Source organism: Nicotiana tabacum, chromosome 11, assembly GCF_000715075.1.
Source record: "Nicotiana tabacum cultivar K326 chromosome 11, ASM71507v2, whole genome shotgun sequence".
Lineage (NCBI taxonomy): Eukaryota > Viridiplantae > Streptophyta > Magnoliopsida > Solanales > Solanaceae > Nicotiana > Nicotiana tabacum.
The window spans coordinates 2,353,440-2,378,464 of record NC_134090.1 but is presented as its reverse complement, the minus strand read 5'-3'; the positions used below and the strand labels follow the sequence as shown (position 1 = coordinate 2,378,464).

Sequence of the window (25,025 nt, the reverse complement as noted above, 5' to 3'; positions counted from 1 at the left end):
ACGAGAGAGAGAGAGAGAGAGAGAGAGAGAGAGAGAGAGAGAAATTACCTAGAAGTAGGAGGATGGTGAAGAAGGACGAGAGGGAGAGATGAGGAGGATGAGAGGAGGAAGAAAGAAAAATGAGCTTCTATTTTTTGGGAACGAGGGTCGGGTTTAAAAATAGATTTTCGACCGATTCGGTCGAAATATAATTAAATTTTTTTTAAAAAAAATTTACCGATCGATTTGGTCGCTACTAAAATCAAACAAGTCAAACAGTCAAATTTTAAAAATATAATATCGACGGATTCGGTCGGAAATAACTTTTCGGACTTTTGCGCTAAACATTACGACTGATTTGGTCTGGTCGAAATGATTTTAAAAAATATAAATATTTTTTTAAAATCCTGACAGATTTGGTCGGAAATTTCCGACAATTTTTTTCCGTCGAAAATTTCGGTCAGAATTCCACGATTTTCTATCAGTGATTATCATATTAAAAAAATATATTTGTCAAATACAATCCTAAAAGCTAGTTTAAAAGATGAGAACTACTGAAGACTATATAAGGAGACTACTTATTTCCTCAGGCAATGTAGATCGAGATTTTAACATTCTACCTCTACGCATTTAAAATTAAACATTTGAAGCGTAAATAATATAATATGGTGTCTTAAACAGGATAAACCAAAAATAAGCATGAGTATGACTCTAATAAGCATCATATAGTAACATTGCGCCTAACTCATGAGGTAAGTATAATTATCAAAATTATATAATAAGAAACAATAACTACTCTTTCCCCTAACCAATATGTAACAAATCCTACACTTTGGCTCAACACTTAATTTCACCTGCAATTTCTTTTAAGGATGGCAATGAGACGGTGCGCGTGTGGGGCGGGTTCAAATTTTAAATAAAAATAATAACGCGTGGCGGGACAGAGCTCCGGTGGGGATCTAATTGTTTGTATGTAGGATTACTACTCCAGTAGTTAACTAACTGAGGTGTCTTTATTACTACTAAGCTTGTTTCAAAAATATAATGTTGTGATTGGCCTATTACTACTAAGCTTGTTACTACTAAGTTTGTTTCTACTGTTAATTTTTTAATGTTAGGATCCTTTAGCCTTATTTGGAAAAGTAAAATCAACGATGAGTCATTTTCTGGGACATGTACAAAGTAGAATAAGAGCATGTGCATTTTACTTCTAGTGGCAGTAAGGAAAGAAAGGGGTTTTGAATATAAAAATTGTGGGACTCAATAAAACCCCTTCTGTAATGCAAATTGTTGTGTAGGAAAACCACTGGATTTAGAGGCAAAAGATGAGAATTTAAGAACAATTTGGATATAATTAATTGTTTTGTTAAAAAAATCAGATTTAAGTCTAGTTTTCTAAAAAAGAAAAAAAAATTATAATAAAAAATTTGCGGGGCGGGTGAACGCGGGTGGAGTGCGGGATGGATGAATGCGGGTTTAAATCTTATGCGAGGCGGGACAGGTTTAAATTGCACGGATTCAAACAAAACTCGCCCCGCACCAGCACCACCTGACATTCCGAATTTCTTCTCTCTTCTTCTTTGCTTAAACTACAAATACTACACCTTACACACCGTTCGAATGTACATCACTCATTTTCACGTAAAAAGAATGAATAGCTTTATTGACAAATTGGCCTATAGTTATCTTGTAATGGTGGCAGTTTGGGTAGCAAACAACGAGCATCGAACGTACAACTTCAAAATTAATTATGCAACTGTATATGAAATCTTTAAATCTCATTTATTTACGACTAGTTGAATGTTAAGTGAGTGATATTATATCCTGCTCGAATCAAAACTTCTTGTTTATGGTGGTGAATTTTGATCAACCATTTACTTGTAGGTGAATTTGGTCAGGAAGTCACAGAAACAGTATTTCAACCTAAGTTGATCCATTACGACGCAGTTATGAAGGACCTAAGTCTTGATTAGAGGTAGTGTAGAAACTCAAAATTATGATTTTTAAAAATATTATGAATTTATTTGAGGAATATTTTAAGCGAAATAACAGTTTTCACTAACAAATCCTCAGCTTTTAGTTTTAAGTGAAATTCCTATCTAAACACAGCTTCAATTTACAAATACTAATTGTTGAAGTATATTGTCCAAACTCCTACAAGCAAATAAGAATTCTAAAGTGTAAATTGCACTTGATTTTTTTCTTTTATGTAGATACCGAAAAGTAAAAAAGAACTCAACTGATTAAGTCAAATTCTTGATATTGTGGTAGCTTTACCACCACTAAAAGCTAATGACAAAAACGGGGGGTATGACAAAGCAATTGAGTTGTAACAATCTTTACCAATGGTGGGTAGTTAGATAAAAAAAACAAAAGCAGTAACAAAAGTGCATGTGGCAAACTAATAAAAATACAGCCAAAAAAATGAAAATAATTGAAAGGTATCTCTCTTACCAACCAGTCACTTACTTGCACCTCTATTTGTAGCATGTTCTATTTCTGAGGAAACTACCTCGAAACCCTCACTTACCCGCCACCTATAGAGGCTGATGAATATTTTGAATAATAATTTTAAGGACTCGTTTAGTACGAGGGATAAAGGTTAATTAATCTCGAGATTAAATTTGAGATGAGTTTATCCTATATTTGATTGGGATAAAATCGTGGTAGGATTAGTTATCCCGGGATTGTAGTATTTTTAAATTTAAAACAGAAACACTGCTTTCAGCGGGAATCAAACCCTCATCTTTTCCAACGAACCCACAACCCTTACCGTCGAACCAAGACCCCTTTTGCTACTGGGTTCGGCAGTATATATTTATATAGATTTAGTAAATATTTCAATACAAATATAAGGTTCCGGAAAAAGTCACTGGGTTCGCCTGAGCCCGCACCCACTACTGTAGCTCCGCCCCTGAAGATAACTAATCCCGAGATAGTTAATTATGGAATAACTTGTTTCCCAACCAAACGACCTCTAGGTGAAACAGTATTTTCGAGATATATATATATATATATATATATATATGGCTTAACAAAGAAATACAGATCGTAGGGCCAATTAAAAGGGAGACGCTCTCTACCAAGAAGTTGTTCGAAGGACTCTAATCCAAAAACTATGTTAAAGATGGAGAAATTTTAGTTATCCATCGCATTCCTTGATGGTTACTAAATTTAACCAAAAAAATTGACTTTTAAACTTCTATTTTCAAAAGTATAATAAGTTCAAAACTAAATATTATAGTTTAAACTTATCAAATTTAAATCATAAATCAGATTCTTTTCAAATTGAGCACTACAAATATATAAAATTGAACGTATTAAGTTTGAATCCTAAATTCGGACTATTTAAATGGCCCACCCATCCACCTTGGAGGGAACTCCCTTAGACACAAAGTTATATTCCCAAAGCCCCACACTTCTCCTAACTCAAAAATAACATTTCTTTATTTCTCTCTCTTTGATAAATTAAAGCTTATAGCTTTACCTTTGCTTTGCTCTCAAGCTTAGTACTATTTATTACTACTAGCGGAAATGGGTGCAAAGAAGCTACTGGTTGTGGCGGTGGCGGCGATTCTTTTCACGGCGGCGATGGTGGCCGGAGCTGATGATCAAGTGCACCATGTGGTCGGAGAGGATAGAGGGTGGGACCCATCTTCTGATGTTGCTTCTTGGTCCTCTGGTAGAGTTTTCAGAGTTGGTGACAAAATCTGTGAGTTTCCTCTCCTTTTTCCTCTAAATCCCTACGTATAGTTAAAATACACCATCATATTACTTAAAGATAAATATATGTAATTATCTATAAATAAATAAAAAGCGACTAAAATCTAGAAAATAAAGACAGATTAATTTCCACAACAAATTAAATTTTAATATATTAAAGTGCAATATTAATGGAGACATACGTAGTCATTGTTGTTACATTAATAATGTAATAATTTTTCTAATACAGTTAATATTCATAAACTAAATCTTTAGTTCATATTTTCCTGTTGTGTTGTGACTTATGGAAATTTATTAGCTAAGGATAAGAGAAAGAAGAGAAAAATATCAGTTTCGTCATTTCTATAATATTTAAATTATCTGATAATTAATTATTTTTACGAATGCTAAAAAATGCATTATTTGGCCTGTTTGGTTTCAATTTATTTATCTAGATGTAAGGTATTTCCATATCTAGTTTGGATGATGAAATGTGGTTTTGGTTTTTTCAAAAGAGATTATAAGGTGTTTAAAAGCAATATATTTCAAATATTTTGAATTAAAAGAAATATAATACTCCACTTTTTATGTATAAATTTTAAATGCTATAACAACAACACAATAATATACTAATGAAATCTAACAAGTTGGGTCTGTGAAGAATAGTATGTACGTTAATCTTATCCATAAGGCAGGGAGTTTGTGTGTCTAATAGACCCTCCGCCCGAAAGAATATCTACAACTTTTAAATGTGAAATTTTATTCAAAAAATAAATGTTTAAAATCACGTGAAAAATAAAGTGAATTCCTTCTTGTACTTTGAACTTGTAAGTATTTAAAAAAGAAAATCTTTTTTCATTGGTTGAGCATTTGAGTATTAAAAAAACATGTTTTCAATTGTGTTTAGATTTTCGGGGTGTGGTCTGTACTATTCTGAAAAAAAAGGACCAAGATAAGTTACTACACGAAGTCCCAAAATAAAGTAAAAATAGAAATCAGGAAAATTGGCCCCCACATTATTTAATTATTACTATTAAAAATATAAAGTATATGACTTCCAAGGATTAAAATGTAACCAACCATGCATTTCTTTTTCTATGCTTTTTTCTATCTTTATGAAGATTTATTAGTAATTCGATTTTGAGATTCTTATTTATCTTGCTATCCGAGTAGTTTTTTTTTTCTGTTACCATTTCTATAATATTTATCATTTTTTTTCAGAAAGAAGTATACAATATCAGTAAGATAAGCACCAAAATGCTACTATAGAAGTCGAAAATAGGATCTTGTATTTCGACTACTGTCAATTGACAGTATAATATTTCTAAAATTCATTCAAATTGATTAAATATTAGTTTGGCAGTCATTGTATAAATGAAATGAATCCAGTATTAAAGAATCATTTAATATTTTGAATATTTTGAATGACAATATTTCTCTCTTTTCCTTGAGATATGTCTCATACTCATAGGTTAGGCAGAGAATTCAGTATTAAAGGATACAGTATAGTCTTTTATTGTACCATTTGAACTATGACTAAAGTTAGAGAGTGAATAAAGTTTTGAGCCTATTTTTGGGATAGTTTGGCGTAAATATTAACTGCGGAAAAATCTCTTGGAATTAGTTGAGGTGCGCGTAAATTTAGTGGCGGAGCCATATGCACCCAAGGGGTGTCGCTTCGTCGGAAAATTACATTGTTTAGCTCGGTAATTTTTTTAAAATATGTATATATATTATATAATGACACCCCTTGACTTCTTGGTGAGTTTATTTCTTTATATTTTGACTCCCCTTAATAAAAATTCTAACTTCGTCATTGCATAAGTTGGCTCGAACACCACAATTATCAAAAATAAAGAATTGATTGCAAAAAAATTTACCCCTTTATTTTAACTATAGTAGCGAATGGTCTCAACCCATCACTACTTTGGTGTCGCATTATACGTTATTTTTGGATAATTATGGAGGGATCTTATCCATCTTAACACAATCTTTGATGGTGACAAAATGTGTGAGTTATATTGAATATTCCGTAAATTATAAACCACTTCAAATCCTTGTTTACGAGAGGGATAATCAACTCTGCAAATATCGATAGAAATTTGAACCCTTGATATAGGTATGCAATTTTAGAAAGCACAACAGTAGTCCCTATCGGTTCCGATCTTTCCATTTTGTTTACTCATTTCTCCCAAGTATATTTCAAAATGAATTGGTTATCTTGCCGAAAATAGTTTCTTAAAAAGTAGATTATTATATCATTTACATATTACATGAGCAGGGTTCACCTACTCGGCAGCTCAAGAGAGTGTAGTGGAGCTGAGAAACGAGGAAGAATTTGCATCGTGTGATGTCACAAATCCGATCAAGATGTACACGGACGGCTTAGATAAGATCTCGCTCGAAGGAGAAGGAATCAGGTACTTCGCTAGTGGGAACACAGAGAGCTGCAAAAATGGGCTGAAAATACCTGTGAAAATCCAGCCCAAAGAGCAAAACGTGGCCCAAAATATTGGATCAATGGCTGTAGCAGCTGGGCCGACATTGCCTTCTGCTTCAACAAATTTAAATGGGCTTTCTTACCTTTTAGTTGTTGGATTATCAATCTGCTTTTTGGGCCTTTAGATGAAGCAGTTGTGGGTTAAAGACTCTATTATGTTAAGTAGGATCATTAGTAGGATAACTTTATTTGTACTGTCTATTGTCTTATTTTCTATTGATTTTGTTTTCTACATTTGTTAAGTGAAGTATTGTGCTTGGCTTTAAAGTGGTGAGAATAAAACATCATAATAATAATTATCAATACATTAGACATATATATTTTCATATGTTAATATGTTTTCCTTAGTTTTGGCCTAATTTATTGTTGCATGTTAGTATTTTGTCGTTGTTTTTAGATTGCTAGTATAATGGCTATTTTCTTACTATCTTCCACTTCGATTATCTAGTTTCTTGTCATTGTTATGATTGTTGCTATCGCTATTGCCTTTCTTCCATCTATTTTTCTGGTTCCTAGATAGTTGGTACCATTTTTCTGGCCACATGAAGTTCGTTTTTTTCGCTAGTAGAGCTCCGTTAATGAAAAGGGTAAATACGAAAGAATTTGCTAACAAACATACCCTGATAGAATGTTTTACTTCATATGAAGCATATCGAACATGCCTCTAGTAGAAAATTAGTTCAACTAAGTTTTGAGCATGAAAAAATTGTACATAATAGTTAACACCAACCAGAAGAAAATCAAAATTGTTATTCACGTAACACTAGTTGTTAAAATGGCCCAGAAGGCAATTACAATACAGATCTGTCGCAATAGAAGTGTGTGCAGAGACGAGGCAAATGCACAATAATTTTAAAAAAAGTTGGGAAGACTTGTAACTTTTAGATTTCTCATGTCAAAAATTATATTGGCCGAGTATTAGTCTCCGTTACTGTAATTTCCTGTTCAAGAAATAATCTCCAACACTCAAGAAGACATGCTTTCCCAGAACCACCTCAACTGGAGGCTGATTCTCAATGCACTTTACTGTTATCTGCAAGGTCACAATAAGTGGGGTCAAAAATCAATGTACATCACCTCAAAGGGGGGGGGGGGGGCAAGAATCATAGTATTAGCTACGTAAAATGCAGGAACTCTAGTTGACTTATGTGTTGAATTGTGTGACCATCTCGTCTAAAAGCTTCACAATTCAACATAGTATCAACGTAGGCAAGATGTCATGGGTTTCAAATCCCACCACCACCACACAAAAAAAAAGTGTTCTTCCCATTAAATAAGACTTGGGCTCATACATAAGGAGGCGTATTGAGACATAATATAATCAAGTGATTAAAAGTATGCTCGGATACCAAGTTGAATCTTGTGACCATCCAAGTTTTTAGATGAGATGGTCACATAATTTAGCATTATGAAGTTTTTGCGGTACACACCTTGCCCTTTCCTTGTTGAAACTCCGACTTCAAGTTATGGTGATCCCTCATCAGCAGGTAAGTTTTTAAGCCTTGAGAAAACTGTGTGTTTCCTGCAAGATGAAGATAGTTTAGAAACAGAAAAACACCTCAAAATCACCAAAATTTCCGCAACAAGAATCTCAAATTCAACCTCCATATAAAGCAGTGATGGCATCTGAATCAAAAACTAGACTGGGTCTTGCTAACGTAATCACAAAGGACAAGCTTGATATTCCATGGAAACTCTCTTCACCAATTGTCATCTGCAACTTACCAAACTTGTTAACCGGTGTACAAGAAACTACAGTAATATTTCATAAGCGACAAATTTTCATTCTAATTGTAAGAGATGGATGCAAGTAAGAAACCAGCTCTAAATATTAATACACATAAAAATGGTGCACTCGGATAGAGCTCACAAGGTCCTAAATGAGGAAGAGGAGTCAGAACTCACTGCATGTGAAGGGATCGGGTCAGCAGGAAGCAAAGGAGATCCAAGGGCTTCTCTAATATATGATTCCTGCAACGCCAAAAAGAAAGGTGGAGAAAGGAAGAGACAAACAGTTAGGTTTTGGCAATAGAAATAAGCATGCACCAGCCTCTAAAGACTGATGGTACACTGAGCTACTCAGTAAAGGTAGATCAGAAATTTGTGCAAGAGAATCAATAAAGAAATATATAAAATATGGCTGACTAAGCCTAATATATAAGACGGGAAACCCAGGACTTCATAATCAGATCTTAAAGTCAACAGAAACTGCTTCCTGAAGAACATCGAGGTACATGAAAATTTTATTTTTTGGCAGAAGTGAAAAAGACCCTCTGGGCTCCAACATTTAATGATTGCCACCCCCCTGGATCTTCACTCTCCGTTAAATAGCCCTTTCAACTTCAAAAACAGATTAGTTCTCTTTCTTCAGTCTCTTCAGACTCTAGATCTTCTCTACCAAGGACAGATTTCACAGAGCCAGGTACCTAAAGAATAGGAAACATCAAGTAATACTGTGGACCTGAAAAGTTACCTGGGACTCCAAAATCTGCTGAGAGACTGTTTTATCCTCATCCAAAGACTTGAAGAAGACCTCTACCAAGTCAGTGGGTTCAAGCGCGGCTTTCTTTCTCAGTTTCTGTATCCTATTCACAACCTGCAAGCAGAGTTCGGCATCAAAGCCACTCATTAGGAATCTCCCAACACAGCTGTAACCAATCAAAAGACAAGTAAAAACTCGATAATATCTGCCATTAATCGCATCGGGAATGACTTCCGAGAATACCTCCCGAGCAACTCCAGCCTCAAACAGTGAATCATCAGTACGCAAATCCAGTATCACTAAAACATCACCTGTATGTGCGACGAATGAATAAAACTATAAGAAATCAGATGTAACATAAATATCTAAAGTCGTGAAGGAGGAGATGCTTACCATCCCCTGCCGCATCCATTTCATTCTCTTTCCTATTATCAGGACGTTTGAAACCCCGAACAATCTACAAGTACATTAAAGATCGTATGCAAATAATAATACAAGAGGTGCACAACAAGCAATGAAACCCTTTCCCGAGAATTTTGAATATAAAGATGAGCAAAATAAAATCGAACTTTTTCAAAACCTAAACTCCTGCTTCAAATTAATATTGCACTTGTCTGTTGTAGCATCCAAATTCATACCTATTAGGTACTTTCTATAGATATTTTATTTCAAAGTTTTACTACTTTATTCAATGACAAGAATTAGGAGTCTAGATTATTTAGGAGTCGGTTCTTTAATCCTCTTCCTTAGAAATAGAACTAGATCAACTTTGAAATATAACACCTCTATCCTAAAGATATTTTGACTTACAGCTTTCATCTTTTTTTTCAACAACCATTATGGACAGCAAAAACAGCCCGTATTCAAGACGTCTCCTTGAACAAACAAAGGTCTTCACATGAACCAAAGTAAAGCACTTCCTATGATACTCTTACTTCATCATTAATCTCTAATGGTTTCAAACCCATAGCATAAGGACGTGTGCAGGAAACAATTTCACCAGGTACTTCAAAACTATATAGCTAGGACCAATTTCATGCTTAATCTTTTGCAGCAATTTTATTCAACTTTACCACAAAAGTATTTCAATTAAGCTTGTGTCTCAGTAGGGCAAATACTTCAATCAACACAATTAAAAGAACCAGATCATAAAGAAAACATTTCTCAAGACTCAATATACCTACCTGAAGCTACTGATCCGACGTACAGAATACATATTAACCTATCCATGAAACTAACTTGGGCCAGCAAAAATTTTAAAGGAACATTTGCTTCTTCAGTTGCCACTTTTTCCTCCATTTCTGGTCCTGACAGGCAATTGACCTAATCTACCTTTGTCCCCAGTTTCGGTATACCCAACAAAAGAAAACCCAGAGCAGACTTGATTTACTCTTTCTCGGGTGGCGACTGACAAATATGAGGAATTTGAAAGAACCGAGTAAAGACTATCAAAAATCATATTCACCTTGATATCACTAAGCTTCAAAGTGTGCGAAGCGACAGTAATTTCTCCTGCTTTCTCAAAAGCAATAATATCTTCTGTTGACATGGCCTTAACTTCCTTGGAAACAACTCCCATCGACTTTCCCAGCCTTTTTCCTAACACACTGAGGCAAGGACCAGTTAATGAGATTAATTCAGAGAACAACAAATGAAGACAAACTTGGCACATGACATCTAGATCACCTGAAATCTGGCTCTGCACGCAAAGAAGCATACTTCAACGTGTCATTGCATGGGACCAAAGACTTAATGTTTAGCTCCTCTAGCACATACTGCAATCACAAAAGCAACCGACCATTAAAAGTTAAACAAGATATATAATACAGAAAACATAAAGTAAAACAAAAACAACCATAATTATACTAACGCAGGAAAATAGCCTTACCATTTGGTCAGGTTTATGATAATTATACATCATTACTCTAAATGTTGATATTAGAGGATCAGATATTCAGTTTTATTGAAGTGAGAGTTAGCAGCTCTAAAAGTAGGACTTCATCTTCATCAGCCAAAGTTTATTGTGAATAAGGAACCCAATTTAATCAGCTAAACTTATTAAAACGGGTACCAAATCCAAACCACAGAGGCCCTTCAGTAAATACAAGTATACAACTAAATTACTGCAAAGTGCAATTGTAGAAATATTTTTCTTTAGATGCTATCTGGTCCTAAAAAAAAGAAATAAATCAACCTGAGACAGGAAAACATCAATCAGGAAGGAAACTGATTCCAACATAAACACTTGAAGCCTCAACGATAAACAGGTCAGGTATATAAGCCCATATAAAGCAGAATGGATATAGAGGATTCATGAATCGGTTCCTACAAGCTTGATATTGAGGCATAGCAGTAGTTATTGTTGCTGTTTGAGAGAAGTGGTTATTGCTAAAGTATATCACAAAAAGCCCTAAACCTTTTTTTATGCTAATCTGGTTATTGCTTTTTGGGGCATAAGTGCAATGTTCCAAATCTGAAAATCGACAAACGTCCTATTCAGGGGTTTCCAAAGCAAAAAAAAAAAAAAAAAAAAATTTGGTTTCGGAGAAACAAAACAAAAGACAATAAGAGTGGCAACTTTCCAAGAAAAAAACCAATTGTTTTCATGTCAAAAGATTTCTGCTTCTTTCCTAATCACTTACATATTCTTTAATTAAATTAGTATATTGCTACCTAAGTGAGGAGAAGCGCTTCCCGTATGCTGCATCTAGTTTTAGGGTTAATGTTATTAATAAGTTCCTTTAGCAGCACTGTTAAACCACTATATGCAACCCACGCCCCAAAAACATCATTTTCCCACCCCCCACACGTATGTTACGTGGGACAGTAAGCCGGTATAGGTTACACACTCTGCTTTTAGCACTTCCACTCCAGCAGCCTATCCATCCTCCAACTCCCAAATTGTTCCGTTTCTCCATTCTCCAACCTACCTCACCTGCACCTCTGAATTCCATATTCTTCCTCTTTTGAGAAAGCTTGTTTCAGAATACCTTAACTAGCCAAGATTCATTTCGTTTTAATGCTGAACATTAACTAAAATAAAAATGATTACTGGTAGAAATAAAACCAAACATGACACACCTTTCTGTGACCAAATTGGCCCTTACCTTCAGAAAAAACAAGCAACAACGGAAGGCAAAAACTTGGGCATGCAACTCACTATTGGTTCATTTGGGTACACTCAATGTGCTTGTTAATTTAATTTAGCATTAGTAGATACCAAATTGCACAAAAAATTCACTAAGTATAAAATGTGAAACTGCTTTTGGATAACAAACCTAAAATTAACTCTCAAGTGTGCTCCGACTTTATCACATTAATATATTAATTAACTAAATAGGATTAATGAAATGATGCATTATGGTAATAGAATAATTGTTTAATTAACAGTTAAAGGCATCAGAATGGAAATGCATGTAAAGCTAAGACCATCACTGACCTCTCTAAGTTTGCCCGCAATATCATCAAGGAATTCTGAATCTGGATGTACAACCACCATTTCCCTGAAAGAAGAGCAGACCAACATGAATCTTTGCTTTTTGTTCTGTGGGGGTGAGGAAAGAGAAAAGTACAGAGGCTCAACCTGAGCGGAGTTTTAAGAGGCTTATTGTGACGATCACGAATATTGCGTGCAAGGTCAATAATTGTCATCATCCTATTAACACTCTGCTCAATACGCTCCCACCTCTGAAATGATTTTAAACATTCATGAAACAAACTTGAGCCAGAGAAGATAGCAAAACTCTGCACTTCATATTTGAAGAACGGCAAGAAAAGGTAGGAAATCATATGTACCGTTCCTTCCACTTCAGGATAGCTGCAATAGTGAATGCTCTCCTCTGATCCTTTGCAAACTTTCCGCAAGTTTTGGTAAAGAACCTCAGTGAAAAAAGGAGTTAACGGTGCCATTACTTTACATGAAGTCAGAAGCACCTATCATATTGAAGACTTAATGTGTTAGAAAGCACTAGAAGAAGAGCTCCAATTCATAGCGGGATGAAAGTATTAAAGGCACAACAAAAGAAAGAAGCTACTTCTTGCTGTGACTTGAGAGTGGGCTTCAAGCCTTGGCCTCAATTATTCATATGAAATGCATCAAGTACCATAACATATGAATCTCATTCATCACATATTTCTTCCATACATATGTCATGCTACACCGATCGGTCACAAAAAGAAACTTAACAAGTTAGAGCAAAAGTTGAATCTTTGAACAGAATCAGGCACAGAGCCCAAAACCACACCATCACAGTACACTAACAACATGTGAAGCTCAAGATCTATTAAAACAGTACGAGATGGAAGCTTACATAGTACAGAGTTGAAAGAGCAGTTCTGCAGTCCCCCTCACCAGTACGGCCTTTTAGCCTCTTCCGATTGAACCGCACATAGATATTCGTTAAATTATCAAGAAATTTTAGGAGATACGGAACCACCTGCAAAGAGGAGGGATAGACAGAACATTAACATGGATTCTCTAATCTCATGTACTTGCAAACTAGAGATATGCTATAACCACACAGTTTGACAAAGAAACCATGCCATCCGCTAGGTTTCCATCTTTAACTATCGACGTGACGAACTTGCAGATCAAAAATTTCCTATAAGTTATAACCACAAATTTCAACAAAGAGACCATTTGTGCCTATTTGGCGAGTCTCCAGCTTTAACCATAGAAAAATCTGAGAAACGTCTGAGCAATAAAATGAAATACAAACATATGGTTAACCTTGTTCGGACATGGATAGGTTTCAACACAAACATTTGTAGGAATCCGCTTTCAAGACATCTTGGATAAGACTATTAGAGTTTCAGTAAGCACCCTGGAAATTGTTGAGAACATGAGTTTAGATTCGATATTGACACGATCGGAAAACTAACCGTGTACAATCTATAAGCATCCATTTCCTGCCGGACGAAATGCACTAAGCTCTGAGTTGCAGAATTGATCCATTGATCTAGTACATTGGATGAACTCTGCAAAGTTTTCTGATCAGTGGGAATGAATGGTCCAAACCCATCAATTTCAAGTCTTTTTGCATTCTGAACAAGGAACCTATATGCATTGTACCATGGCAAGAAAACATCTTTCACCTGCATTAATATCATCATATTTCAAATTAGGAGAAAACAATTTAAAAGCTTTTCCAAAATAGTTACTACAAGAACTGATTAAAATCATAGAGATTGAGTGCCACCATATGTAAAGGATATACTTTACCACAGCAAAAACTCCGTCTTTCTTAAAACGCAGAGGTTCAGCACGGACGACGGGAGAGTTTATCAGGTATAAACGTAATGCATCCTGCACAAACATAAGTTATAGACTTTCACTAACAACCTATCAATCAGAAGAGCAGAGCACCACATATAACAACTAAGAAAATGAAGAAGCTCATGATTGGCACAACTTACAGCTCCATAATCATTGATAACTTCTGATGGTTGAGGATAGTTTTTTAATCGTTTACTCATCTTCTTCCCATCCTCAGCCAGGACAAGACCATTGCAAATGAGGTTTCTAAAAGCAGGTTTCCCGAAAAGGGCAGTAGAAAGGACCATAAGGGTGTAGAACCTGCAATACATAAGAACCTTATAGATTCCACTATTTGAATTTTCTGTTTTCTCTGACTTGGAAAACATGAACAGAACTAAGTTCAGAGCAGCAATAACATCAGGACATCAGAAACACTAAACTTGGCAATAATTCTCGCAGCATAAAAAGAGGTGAAATTTTTAAGCTAAAATCGAGAGCATAAGGACACTTGACCACTGCACTCGCCAAGATGATGGGGAAGCGTCTAGCTGGGGTCCGCATTCAGAAAATTCATGGTCAAAATGATAGAGAACATAATCAGAATATACATACCATCCACGAGTTTGATCAAGACCTTCTGCCACAAAATGACCTGGGAAATTGTTCTCGAAAAGTTCAACATTCTCAAAAGGATAGTGGATATAAGCATAAGGCATTGACCCACTCTCAAACCAGCAATCAAATACCTGGATAAATACAACAAATAGTTTTGTCACAAAGCAGAACACAAAATTGAAAAGAAACTATTGAAAGATACAAGCTGATTCAAAAAGTTTGAAAGGAGAGGGCATTAAATGTGGAGATTCCGTTGAACCATTAGGCCTGAGTGCCTAAGCAGGCAGTTCAACTATATATATAAAATACTCCAGAGTAGTACAATTGATTTTCAGCTTGCAAAACATTGTAAATTATTAGTTCCTAAGAAAAGAATTTCTATTTAGATAAGTGGAGCGATGCGCAGTATCAGCCCAAAAAAGAGAAATCTTGTAAGTGGCAGTCTGAGCCCTGAGGCAGCAGAAACCTGTTTGTTTCAAATATGAATCATTACTGCTCTCTTGACAACCCAATGATACATGAAAAATCCAATCTTCCTGGAAAAGATCTTTTTTCTTGATTCTTTTCTCAATCAAAATGTGTAAAACACATAATTCTGACAATCAATGACGACTCAAAATTTCTTAAAGATTGAACAAATAATACTATGAGAATGTAGACAATACTGAGCAGCAAAAATCAATAACGCACACTTCAGTAAAAATAGAGTTCAATTTTCTCGATTTTTTCGCATACAGCGATCTTATCCAATTCAATATCAAATAATCCAGAGGTTTAACACGAGAACCAATATTTCAGCAAACAGAATCAGCATTAAATCAAAATGGACTCAAACTGTTTTTCTAACTCATTCTTTTTCTTTCTAACTCGTTGAATGGGCAAATATGTGAAATCCTTTATTTTATCCCAAAGGAAAAAAACATTAATTCGCAAATTGATTCAGACTCTTCAGAATAAAGAAGCAAATAACATGAAAATATATCTGTCAGAAATACTTAAGTCTCATAGATACATCAAATGTGATATGAATGCTGTGGTAGCCTACTGCTAAATAACAGATTAACTGGTCTTACATCCTCCACGCGTCGAAGAACGCCGTATTCAGGCCCCCGGCTGGACGGAATTGTAATGTGATCAATGTTGTGACGATGCAAGTCTGTCACCTGCAAATTGAGCAAGAGGAAAGCCGTTGAAGTGAAGAGGCGACTTCATAAAAAAAGATAGTGAATTATAAGACGGTCATAAACATAGAATGCTGAAACTAAAACAAGTATTACAAAATGTCGGTAATGAAGGCAGAACCTTAGCACCAGAAAGCTTTTCCAGTTTGTCAATGGAGTCCATAACAACAATCTCCTCACCATCCTCACTAATCCACACAGGAAGAGGAGTACCCCAGAACCTACTTCGGCTAACAGCCCAGTCTCTTGCATTTTCTAACCAATTGTGGAAGCGTTTTTCCTGTAATAGAGAACACAAAATAAAATTAAGATCAGGATGAACTATAGGGTTCTGACGATTTCTAAAATTCTAACAATCATGATCTGTTGATGAAAAGTCAGTTATCATTCATATTCTGCAAAGCTTCAATGAATTAGAAAGTATATGAAACCTAACTCCCAGAACCCAAACCTGGAAAAGCACCTGAGCTTCAACAAAAATGGATGATAGCTAAAACCTGACTTATCTCTACTAAAGTAGAATGTTACTGACAAAATACCAGGCTCAGCAGTGTTGTACTCCATCATATTGGACTGCAGAATGTGGAGTTTAAAATAGTAATTTTACTCTGTATTTAAAAGGCGGAGGTGCGGCAAGAAATGCTTTGCCTAAGTGCCATGGAGCATAAGCCCAACGTAACTTCGATGTTTTAATATTTTAAGACATAAATATTTTACAATAAAGAATACATTAAAATTTGAACAAAATTCAAAAGGAAAAAAATCTACAAAACTAATCTAACATCTAGGCAGAATGGCATATATACCCTAAAACAATAAACAAAGAAACCAAATCCAAAATGCTAGAACAAAAAAAAAACTATATCAGTTAGAGTTAACCCTTAAAAGAAAATTTCAAATGAAAATATTCTAGGATGTACGAGGCAAACAATCGAAGTAAAGCATGCTGGGGTATTCCTATTAGGGCACTAGCCCGGTCTGCCTCACACTACTGGGACAAGCCCCAACTCACCTTGTGAAACATTAATTTTTCTTATAGATTACTACAAAATTCAAAACATGTGCATATCCCTAAAGGTCTAATCTCATATGAAGATTGTCCCATGAGCATCTTTAACCAGTAAGTATTTTGTAGTAAAGTCCAGTAACTCCTAGAACAAAGTAAAAACAGAGAGACCAAAATGGAGTAAATTAAAAGGTTTTTTCGAGGGTAAGGCAGCAGCTAGCCTGTGGATGGAGTAAACAATGAATAAGGCCTGACAATACATAAGCGGAACCAACTCAAAGCAGTGCAACAAAACAAATCAGCAGTCAAATTTCATTTACTGCGAACACGGTACTTTTTGATTGAATTAACCATCAAGAAAACTATAGGCTAAAAGGAAATAGTAACCTTCACAAAATCAGGAACCCAGTAGGTTTGTTTATTGTTCTCTAGCAATTGATCCTTAATCTTTTCCACCATAATAAACCTGGCCATACGTAAACCAACAATACCATTCCAAAAAACATTAATACAGAGGTTAATAGATGCATGACAGCAAAAGAGATAATAAACATTGTTGGTCATCAAAAAGAGAGAATAAAAATTACAAAAAAAACAAAAAGAACATTAAAAAAGACCTGCCAAAGTTTAATATGCAATGTTAGGTGCTGAAAAAATTCATGAATTTTTAATTGTCATGAATCAGAAAAAGCAACCCAGCAAATCAATCAAAAGAAAAGAAGACGTTAAAAAGAATTCATAAATACACAAAAATGAAAACAGTGCTTAATAACATATAGATGAACCAAAGCATGCTTTAGGTGCTTGAACTGTTGATGATCTTTCCAGTCTCTTTTTTCTTATATATGGTAAATACCCCAGGCCCCAAAGAGTGGTTTTTACCAACTTGCTCCCTCGGTGACTCGAACACCCAAACTGATCATTCAAGTTGGAGAGCCATTTCCGCTAGGCTATCACTCTCTTGCCAATCCTTCCAGTATATCTGAATAAGTAACTATCCCTATTCTCTCACTTGCATTGCAAGAAGAATGAATGCAATACGTTAACATATGCATTTTGCATTACAACCTCCTCTTTTCCATCCAAAAAGGCGAAGCTTGAAACTCAAAATTCCCTCTTTTACTTCCCTTCGAAGCAACATAATTGACACCTCGTTATCAAGATCGGTTCACCTCTTTTTACAAAATTAAACACTGTTAAAACGTATGGTTTATAAATATCAATTCATTATGGCATAGCTTACAAAACTCTAAATGCATGTAATTGCTAAAATTATTTTCATCTTGTGAACATTATGCTTGTAACCTCTTAATGTGACAGACGTAGTTTTCCTTCTAAATATTAGGTTTTTCCTTAATGGTAACCTTCCGAGTAGATGTAGGACAGTCAGTACTTCTCCAAGGACTAGATTGTATTAGCTACAACAATCAACCAATAGGAGAGGTCGAGCTGGTACCACCAACATTCGATGACAGTCAAAACTTTATATTAGAGAACTATTACTCATGAAGAATAGCAGAGCTTCTAGGATATTCTATATTACAGTTGAAAAGAAACTGAACACCTGATAAAAATCTTGGTTGATGTTCTTTATCAAAAATAAACTTGGTTGATGTTCCATGGAAGGAGATTTATAAAAAATAAAAATAATACTACTATAAGAGGAAAGTACTCACAAAGTTTTGGACATGGGTTTTCATGTCGATTGTAATCTACTAAAAAAAGGATGTAGTTCTATTTTATTCGACTAACATCAAGGTTACAGTTCCACAATACTCATTTCACACAAAACGACTACTGACAAACCAAACAGTGCGATAAAAAAAGTTAAGGAATCGACACCAGCTGGATTTTCGTGGACCAATATCCTTTAATAAACCAATCCCAGCCACTTAACATCCGCAATGATGCATCAATCTTACGTTAGTCACACTGAGATTAGAAAGGCCAAAAAGGAGAAAAGCTATGCATAGGGAAAGAAAACAAACAAGCTCATTCTCATTCCAAAAGGTCATAATCTCATAGGACTAAATAAATACTGCATCATAAGACAACAGAAAAATAAAGGATAGTAACAGTGTTTGATGCACGGAATGATCTGAAGTATGTTACCAGCTAGGAACTGCTCTGTAAATCAGAGGTGTGTCAGATCTCCAGCAAAAAGGGTATGAATGCATAAACTTTCCAGATTTGACAAGCCTTCCTTTCTCCTAAACCAAACAAAAGTATCTTAAGCATGGTAGTTAATCAAAACAAAATATAAGACCATAAATATATAAAACCATAAACAAACAAACAACAATTCCTCACTCAGATAAAGGGCAAGCTACCTACAAAGTTTATGGTAAATCATATTCTCTATGATGGCCGCCGTCAGCCAATTTTATTCAGAAAAATTGTCATAATCTTTTTTCTTTTTCCTTTTTTTTTGAGAGAGAGAAGGTATCTCCACCCCCGTGTTCGTAAAAATTAAAGGCACGTACATTATAGTGCCACAAAAAGAAGAGGAGTATTAGAGTCTCTTGCCTTCACTGCTTGAGTGATATCATTATCTGCCTCCTTAACATATTTTCCTCTGAAGTCCGTAATTCTATCAGTAAAGTAGCCATTTTCATCTACCGCCACAATCAGGCTCTCCCCCTACAGAAAACAAAATCCAACCAAGTCAATTTCATTGGAGTAATATAATGGTAAACTAGAAATCTAATAATTCTCGAAAGAGTTCAAAGTCACAATATTATTAAAAACAACAAACCAAAAAAAGGCTGATTTAGTCAAACATTTGGGGGAAAGGCTTGTAGGTACAACATATGCCTTATAGTTAGCAAAGAAAGGGCAGGAAAAATGCTGTAATCCACACTGTACTTCCTTCAGCAAGAGAAACATGAAAATCTAGATACTAAGTGGTTTTGAAAAGGGGTGGTAAGAGAGACCATCTAAATGTCGAAGTAAACAAACACAATCAGCTCCTAATATTTTAACAAGCCCCCCCAGACGTTATTCCAGTACATTTTCCCAGGAAGAAAGGGTGGCGCCAAGTCAGATACTGCATCGAAAAGTAAAAGTAGTAAATTCGTGCAGATCCTGAAACTTGTAAGAACGTACTACACGGCCAAAAGCTATCTACATTGCGTATAAGTTCCATAGCAAATATACAGATGACAGAAAATGAAACATGTATTCTATTACAGGCAATAGGAATCATTGCAGAAATACTATGAAGTTTCATAAGTTTTCGAACCTTTTTTATTATGTGATTTCCAATACAAACACGATAATCGTCCTCACCAAAGGCGGGAGCACAATGAACAATTCCAGTACCACTGTCAGAAGTCACATAATCATCCGCAACGACTATGAATGCTGTGTCAGAAAAATCCTTGAAGTAATCAAATAGTGGAATATACCTGCATTGAATATCTACATGTCAACCTTTCTTGATAAAATACCTATAAGTCAACCTTGAAAGTCAGTACTGGCATTCAATGCTAAGTTCACCACTGACCCGATCATTAGCGTCACATGCAAAAGAAAAACAGAAAAACCTTAAATGTGGGAAGGGATTCATATTCATCCAACTAAATGGCCACATGTACTAGAAAACAAGACGATGTTGGTGCTTAAAATACAAGAGAACACACTGGGTCAAGATAAGAGGTCATAGGTCGAGGTAAAAGAAAATACCCAAAATTTTCAGAGCTATATGGTTCAAATCCCATAAAGACCAGCACTTACGCAACGCGTATAAGCCCTTCCACTATAGCTACCTTCTCTGATTTCTTGCCTCTATCTTTCTAGCTTAAATTAAGTGAACTCTGCCATGCCCGAAAAAAATTCATGCTTAGCAGCCCACCAAACCGACCCATCAATCAATCAATCACCATCTGATCCATCCACCCACCAAAATAGAGAAAAGGCTGTTGGGGGACTGGTTGGAGGGGGGTAAGCAGGTCATTGCCAAGCAATACCATTTTGCATCTTCTAAGAAAGAGATTACCACTATAGTACTCATCACCTTCCCCATTTCTACCACACAAAAAAGCGGCAGCAAAAGGGAACAACGAACAGTAACTGATGGAAAGGATCCTAAAAATAAGATAACACAGACACACACCACGCATCCTGGCATGCCAAAAACTACTTCATTTGACAATTGAGTTCAACTCTTAATTGAAAGTAATTGCATATTCCTTTCTTCACGTGAAAAAAGAAAGAAAAAAAGAAAAAGAAGTGCTTCATTTGACGACATCCCTTGTCTTTGACAATCTGCTTTTGATTTTTCTTTTCTTTTCATATTTTAGAGTAAGGTTATTTTCCTAATTAGGCAAGTCCAATATTACAAGCAAAAAACAAAAGAAAACACTTGGTATCATACGCATAGAAGACTTTCCTATAAGAGGAGGTAGAGAGGTGTGAAGTCATACCTGCTAGGCTGCTAATTTTTACAAAAATGATAAGAAGCAAATACATCCATACAGTCAACAATCTATCAAAATTCTACGTGTTGGCAAGGTCAAGATCATAGGAAGAGGCAGAACAAAAGAGAGATCTTATTTGAACGAAGACGATTCCAAAATAAAGGCATCAAAGATTGACCTTTCAAGGGGCTCGAATAATTGGAGTCATAGCTGGTAAAGTCATTAAACATGTTCAACGAAAACAAACCAAAGATCCTAAAACAATTACCAATAATCGGCTTTTATTTACAATGTGTAGCATATGAGTCAGGTCAAATATGAATCAGTATACAAGACAGAAGGCATGTAAATCAAATTAACCTCAAATCAGAACGTACAGATGGAAGAATCACTTTTATCAACTTTCATTCAAGTCACTAGCTACCATATTGCAGACGCCAAGAACAGAAAACTTTGTGCGGCATATCAATGACAAAGTACAAAAAGAAAATTGCTCACTTCTTCCCCACAAGGGACGACCCGGAGAATTTATCCACCACCTCGTAAGTTTCGACATTCTGTGATTTACCACCAGAAGGCTTTGACTTAGAATTTGGATTTTGAGTGTCAGCAGCAGGTTCATTTGGGGTGACCTTTTTCGCCTTCTCAACTGGTAGCTCGGCCAATCGAGATTCTGCCACCACATAAATCTTCCCATTGAATTTATTGCGAACCTGATCGTTATTATCAAATCAGCATTAACAAGCTTAGATTAAAGCAAATATTTCCAGATCTACAAACCTATTACATACCAATAAGAAAGAAATATAATAACTGAATAAATACCATTTTCGCAAGACTTGTACACTCCAATTTAATGACTGTAATCAAATGTACAATTAGATTAAATGTAATGAACTAGCAGTACAATTGATACATCTCAGAGCAAAAAATTAGCAAGAACTTAAGACCTTTGACTTTATAACAACAATACTAACCGTGTTTGAAGCGCTATAATAAGTTAAAGTAAAAACAAGCCCTTCAGACTCCAAAAGTACAGTAATCCAAGTAAAGCAACAATTCACTTAGATTTCAAACCAGAAGTTTTACTAAGTGACTAACCTTGACATATACAATATTGGCGTTGACACAAAGAGCAAGATTACTAGGAAGGGTCCAAGGAGTTGTTGTCCATGCAACAAAGGACGCACCCTCGGGATCATCAACTATCGGGAAGGAAACCATGATTTCAGGGTCACTTACTTCCTGCACCACACCCGAAAAAATCACATAAATAAGGCATCACCAGAACAAGAGAAAAAAAAGGATTGCACCCAGTGCACTGCTAAATGATTTCCATTACAGACCTTATAATTAGAATTAGCTTCAAAATTGGATAATGGAGTCTTCAAACCAGTACTATAAGGCATAACCTGCAAAAAGAAAAAATCAGGAAAAGAGTCAAGTTTCTTTCAAACCCAACCACATCGACATGAGCCAATCTGCTCCATTCTTAGGACAGGTTTACCCGGCACCCCTATTAGTTTAGCATGCTCGTGGGTGGATTAATCGAGCTAGCACAAACTAGGCCCGACAATTGGACAACACAGTTTAAGAAAAGCACAACAACAACAATTTTGCCTCAATCCAAATGCTCAACATATTATTCTTTTAGATTTTCTTTTTTTTTAATGACAATGGTGTCCAGGCCAGCTTGTGCTCTCAACTAATTCTTACTAATTTCACAGTTACTTGCTACTGTTGATCGGGTAACTCGGTCCACCAAGGCTTAGTCAGAGTATTCAACAAACTGTTCTTCTAGATTACTTTTTCTAAAAATGCAAATTTTCTAATCAAGGATCATTCTGAATTGTGCTACAAGTTGATGAATAAGAAAAATAACAAACCCTGAAACCTCTATAAACAAGACCCTTCTGAAACAACTGAGCAAAAACCCACCAAACACTTGATATTAATCAAGCTAGTATTAATTTTACCACGCTTGCGGGTGGACTAATTGAGCTAGCACAAACTAATCCGGACAGGTAGAAAACGCAATTTACGGAACAACTGCTACTACAACTACTACTACTTCGCCTCAATTCCAAAACTCTAGAACTTGTTTTTTTTTTAAAAAAAAAACATACTGCTTTATAATCAAGCATCATTTTAAATTATAATACAAGTTCAAGAAAGAAGAAAAAGGACAAACCTTGAAACCTCTATAAACAAGACCCTTTTGAAACAACTGAGCAAAAACCCACCAAACACTTTCCATGAACTTCAAATCCATAGTCTTATACCCATTCTTAAAATCAATCCACCTCCCCATTCTCACCACTGTCTTTTCCCATTCCCCAACATACCTCGTAACAACAGCTCTACATGCCTCGTTATATGTATCAATCCCCATGTCAAGCACTTGTTGTTTAGTCTTAATCTCAAGTTTCTCATCAATCTCATGTTCAACTGGTAATCCATGACAATCCCAACCGAATCTTCGGGTCACATGATGACCCGTCATGGATTGGTACCGGGTCACAATGTCCTTAATTGTACCCGCTAAAATATGCCCGTAATGCGGCAAACCCGTCGCAAATGGTGGACCGTCGTAGAAGATGTATTCGGGTTGATTTTTGGTTTTTTCGAGCTGGGTTTCGAATGCTTTTACTGAATCCCACCATTGGAGAATTTTCTCTTCTTGATTTGGAAAGCTGAAATCTTTGCCTTCGCAGACGTCTTCCATTGCTAGGGCTTAGATAAAGAATTGGTATGATTAGGGGATTTGGGGGAGGCTAGGGTTTTTAAGTGACTGACGAGAGTGTGAGGAAGAAGAAATGAATTAGAAGGTACAAGCTTTGATACGGAGAGTACAAGAGTGTAAATGTAATAATATCGTATTAACTGTTGTTATTTGCGTTTGACCAACGCGGCTAAACTTAATTATTCCCAAATAATTAAAGTTGTGTTTGGGAACAAGATGCCTTTGAGCAAAAGTATATGTATCCAAAAATTCCCAGTAGCAAAAGTATAGGCTAACCTAAGGATCTATATCTATATATATTCTATATGCTTTATTCTATAACTTTATTCTATATTTGACTATGTTAGTCGAATATATATATATATATATAACTGAATTTGAATTAAAAGATAATTTTAAATTTATAGATAAAGTTTTAAAATTCAAATTTAAATTAAAAATAAAATTTATCCTTTTTATCATGTTATCATACTTAATTCGGTTAATGATCATATGCAATCATGATAGGAACTTTTGTTATCTTTTCTAATTATTTAAATACTACTTCGCCTCTGTCAAAAAAAAAAAATACTCCACATGTTATAAAGCTTTTTCACATTTAAAACCTTATAATTATAGTTTTTTAAAATATTGTAACTATATTTGAATAAAGCGAATTTCTTTTAAAATAAATGCAATATATAGGGTACACATCTATGTTTATCCAAATAACAAAAAAGAGTTTAAAAATCGAATAAAACTTTACTTACACATATAATGAAGTAAACACACATGTTGGAGAAAGAAACATCACAAAAATAAGTCAATATTAAAAAAAAAATGTTTTTTTTCTTTTCTTTTTGAAGAATATTTGTTTGAAGAGTCAATTTGCATAAATGGACATCAAACAAATAACAAAACTTTGGATATACAACTACAACAACAACAACAACAACAACAATAACAACAACAACAACAATAACAACAACAACAACCCAGTATAATCCATCAAGTGGGGTATGGGGAGGGTAGTTTGTATGCAGACCTTACCCTTACCCTGGGGTAGAGAGGCTGTTTCCGATAGACCCTCGGCTCCCTCCCTCCAAGAATTCCCCACCATGCTCTTAAGGTAACTCGAACTCACAACCTCTTGGTTGGAAGTG

General features: G+C 35.3%; 2 protein-coding genes across 3 annotated transcripts; one reads left to right on the top strand and one right to left on the bottom strand.

Annotated features, from left to right (window-relative positions):
• The first annotated feature begins 3,373 nt into the window (after nt 1-3,373).
• Nucleotides 3,374-6,495, top strand: LOC107819792 (mavicyanin-like). The gene is made up of 2 exons (XM_075224630.1): nt 3,374-3,691; nt 5,963-6,495. The coding sequence occupies exons 1-2, from the start codon at nt 3,514-3,516 to the stop codon at nt 6,304-6,306; spliced, it is 522 nt and encodes a 173-aa protein (XP_075080731.1). The 5' UTR covers nt 3,374-3,513; the 3' UTR covers nt 6,307-6,495.
• A 418-nt stretch (nt 6,496-6,913) lies between these two features.
• LOC107765258 (isoleucine--tRNA ligase, cytoplasmic) lies at nt 6,914-24,152 on the bottom strand. 2 transcript variants are annotated; one of them, XM_075224629.1, is made up of 27 exons: nt 23,332-24,152; nt 22,487-22,552; nt 22,242-22,385; nt 21,639-21,853; nt 19,964-20,129; nt 19,249-19,362; nt 18,835-18,932; nt 17,110-17,188; nt 15,838-15,996; nt 15,609-15,698; nt 14,533-14,666; nt 14,079-14,238; nt 13,885-13,968; nt 13,545-13,757; nt 12,974-13,099; nt 12,459-12,596; nt 12,247-12,350; nt 12,103-12,166; nt 10,350-10,438; nt 10,129-10,270; nt 9,057-9,120; nt 8,907-8,974; nt 8,655-8,777; nt 8,087-8,152; nt 7,784-7,895; nt 7,612-7,703; nt 6,914-7,214 (listed from the first exon to the last, which is right to left on the bottom strand). In XM_075224629.1, exons 1-27 carry the CDS (start codon nt 23,863-23,865, stop codon nt 7,110-7,112), a joined length of 3,549 nt encoding a protein of 1,182 aa, XP_075080730.1. In that variant the 5' UTR covers nt 23,866-24,152; the 3' UTR covers nt 6,914-7,109. The 2 variants fall into 2 exon arrangements, 1 of the variants encoding a protein (XP_075080730.1); XR_012696359.1 differs by lacking the exon at nt 9,057-9,120 and having other exon boundaries at nt 23,332-24,146.
• Nucleotides 24,153-25,025: the final 873 nt, after the last annotated feature.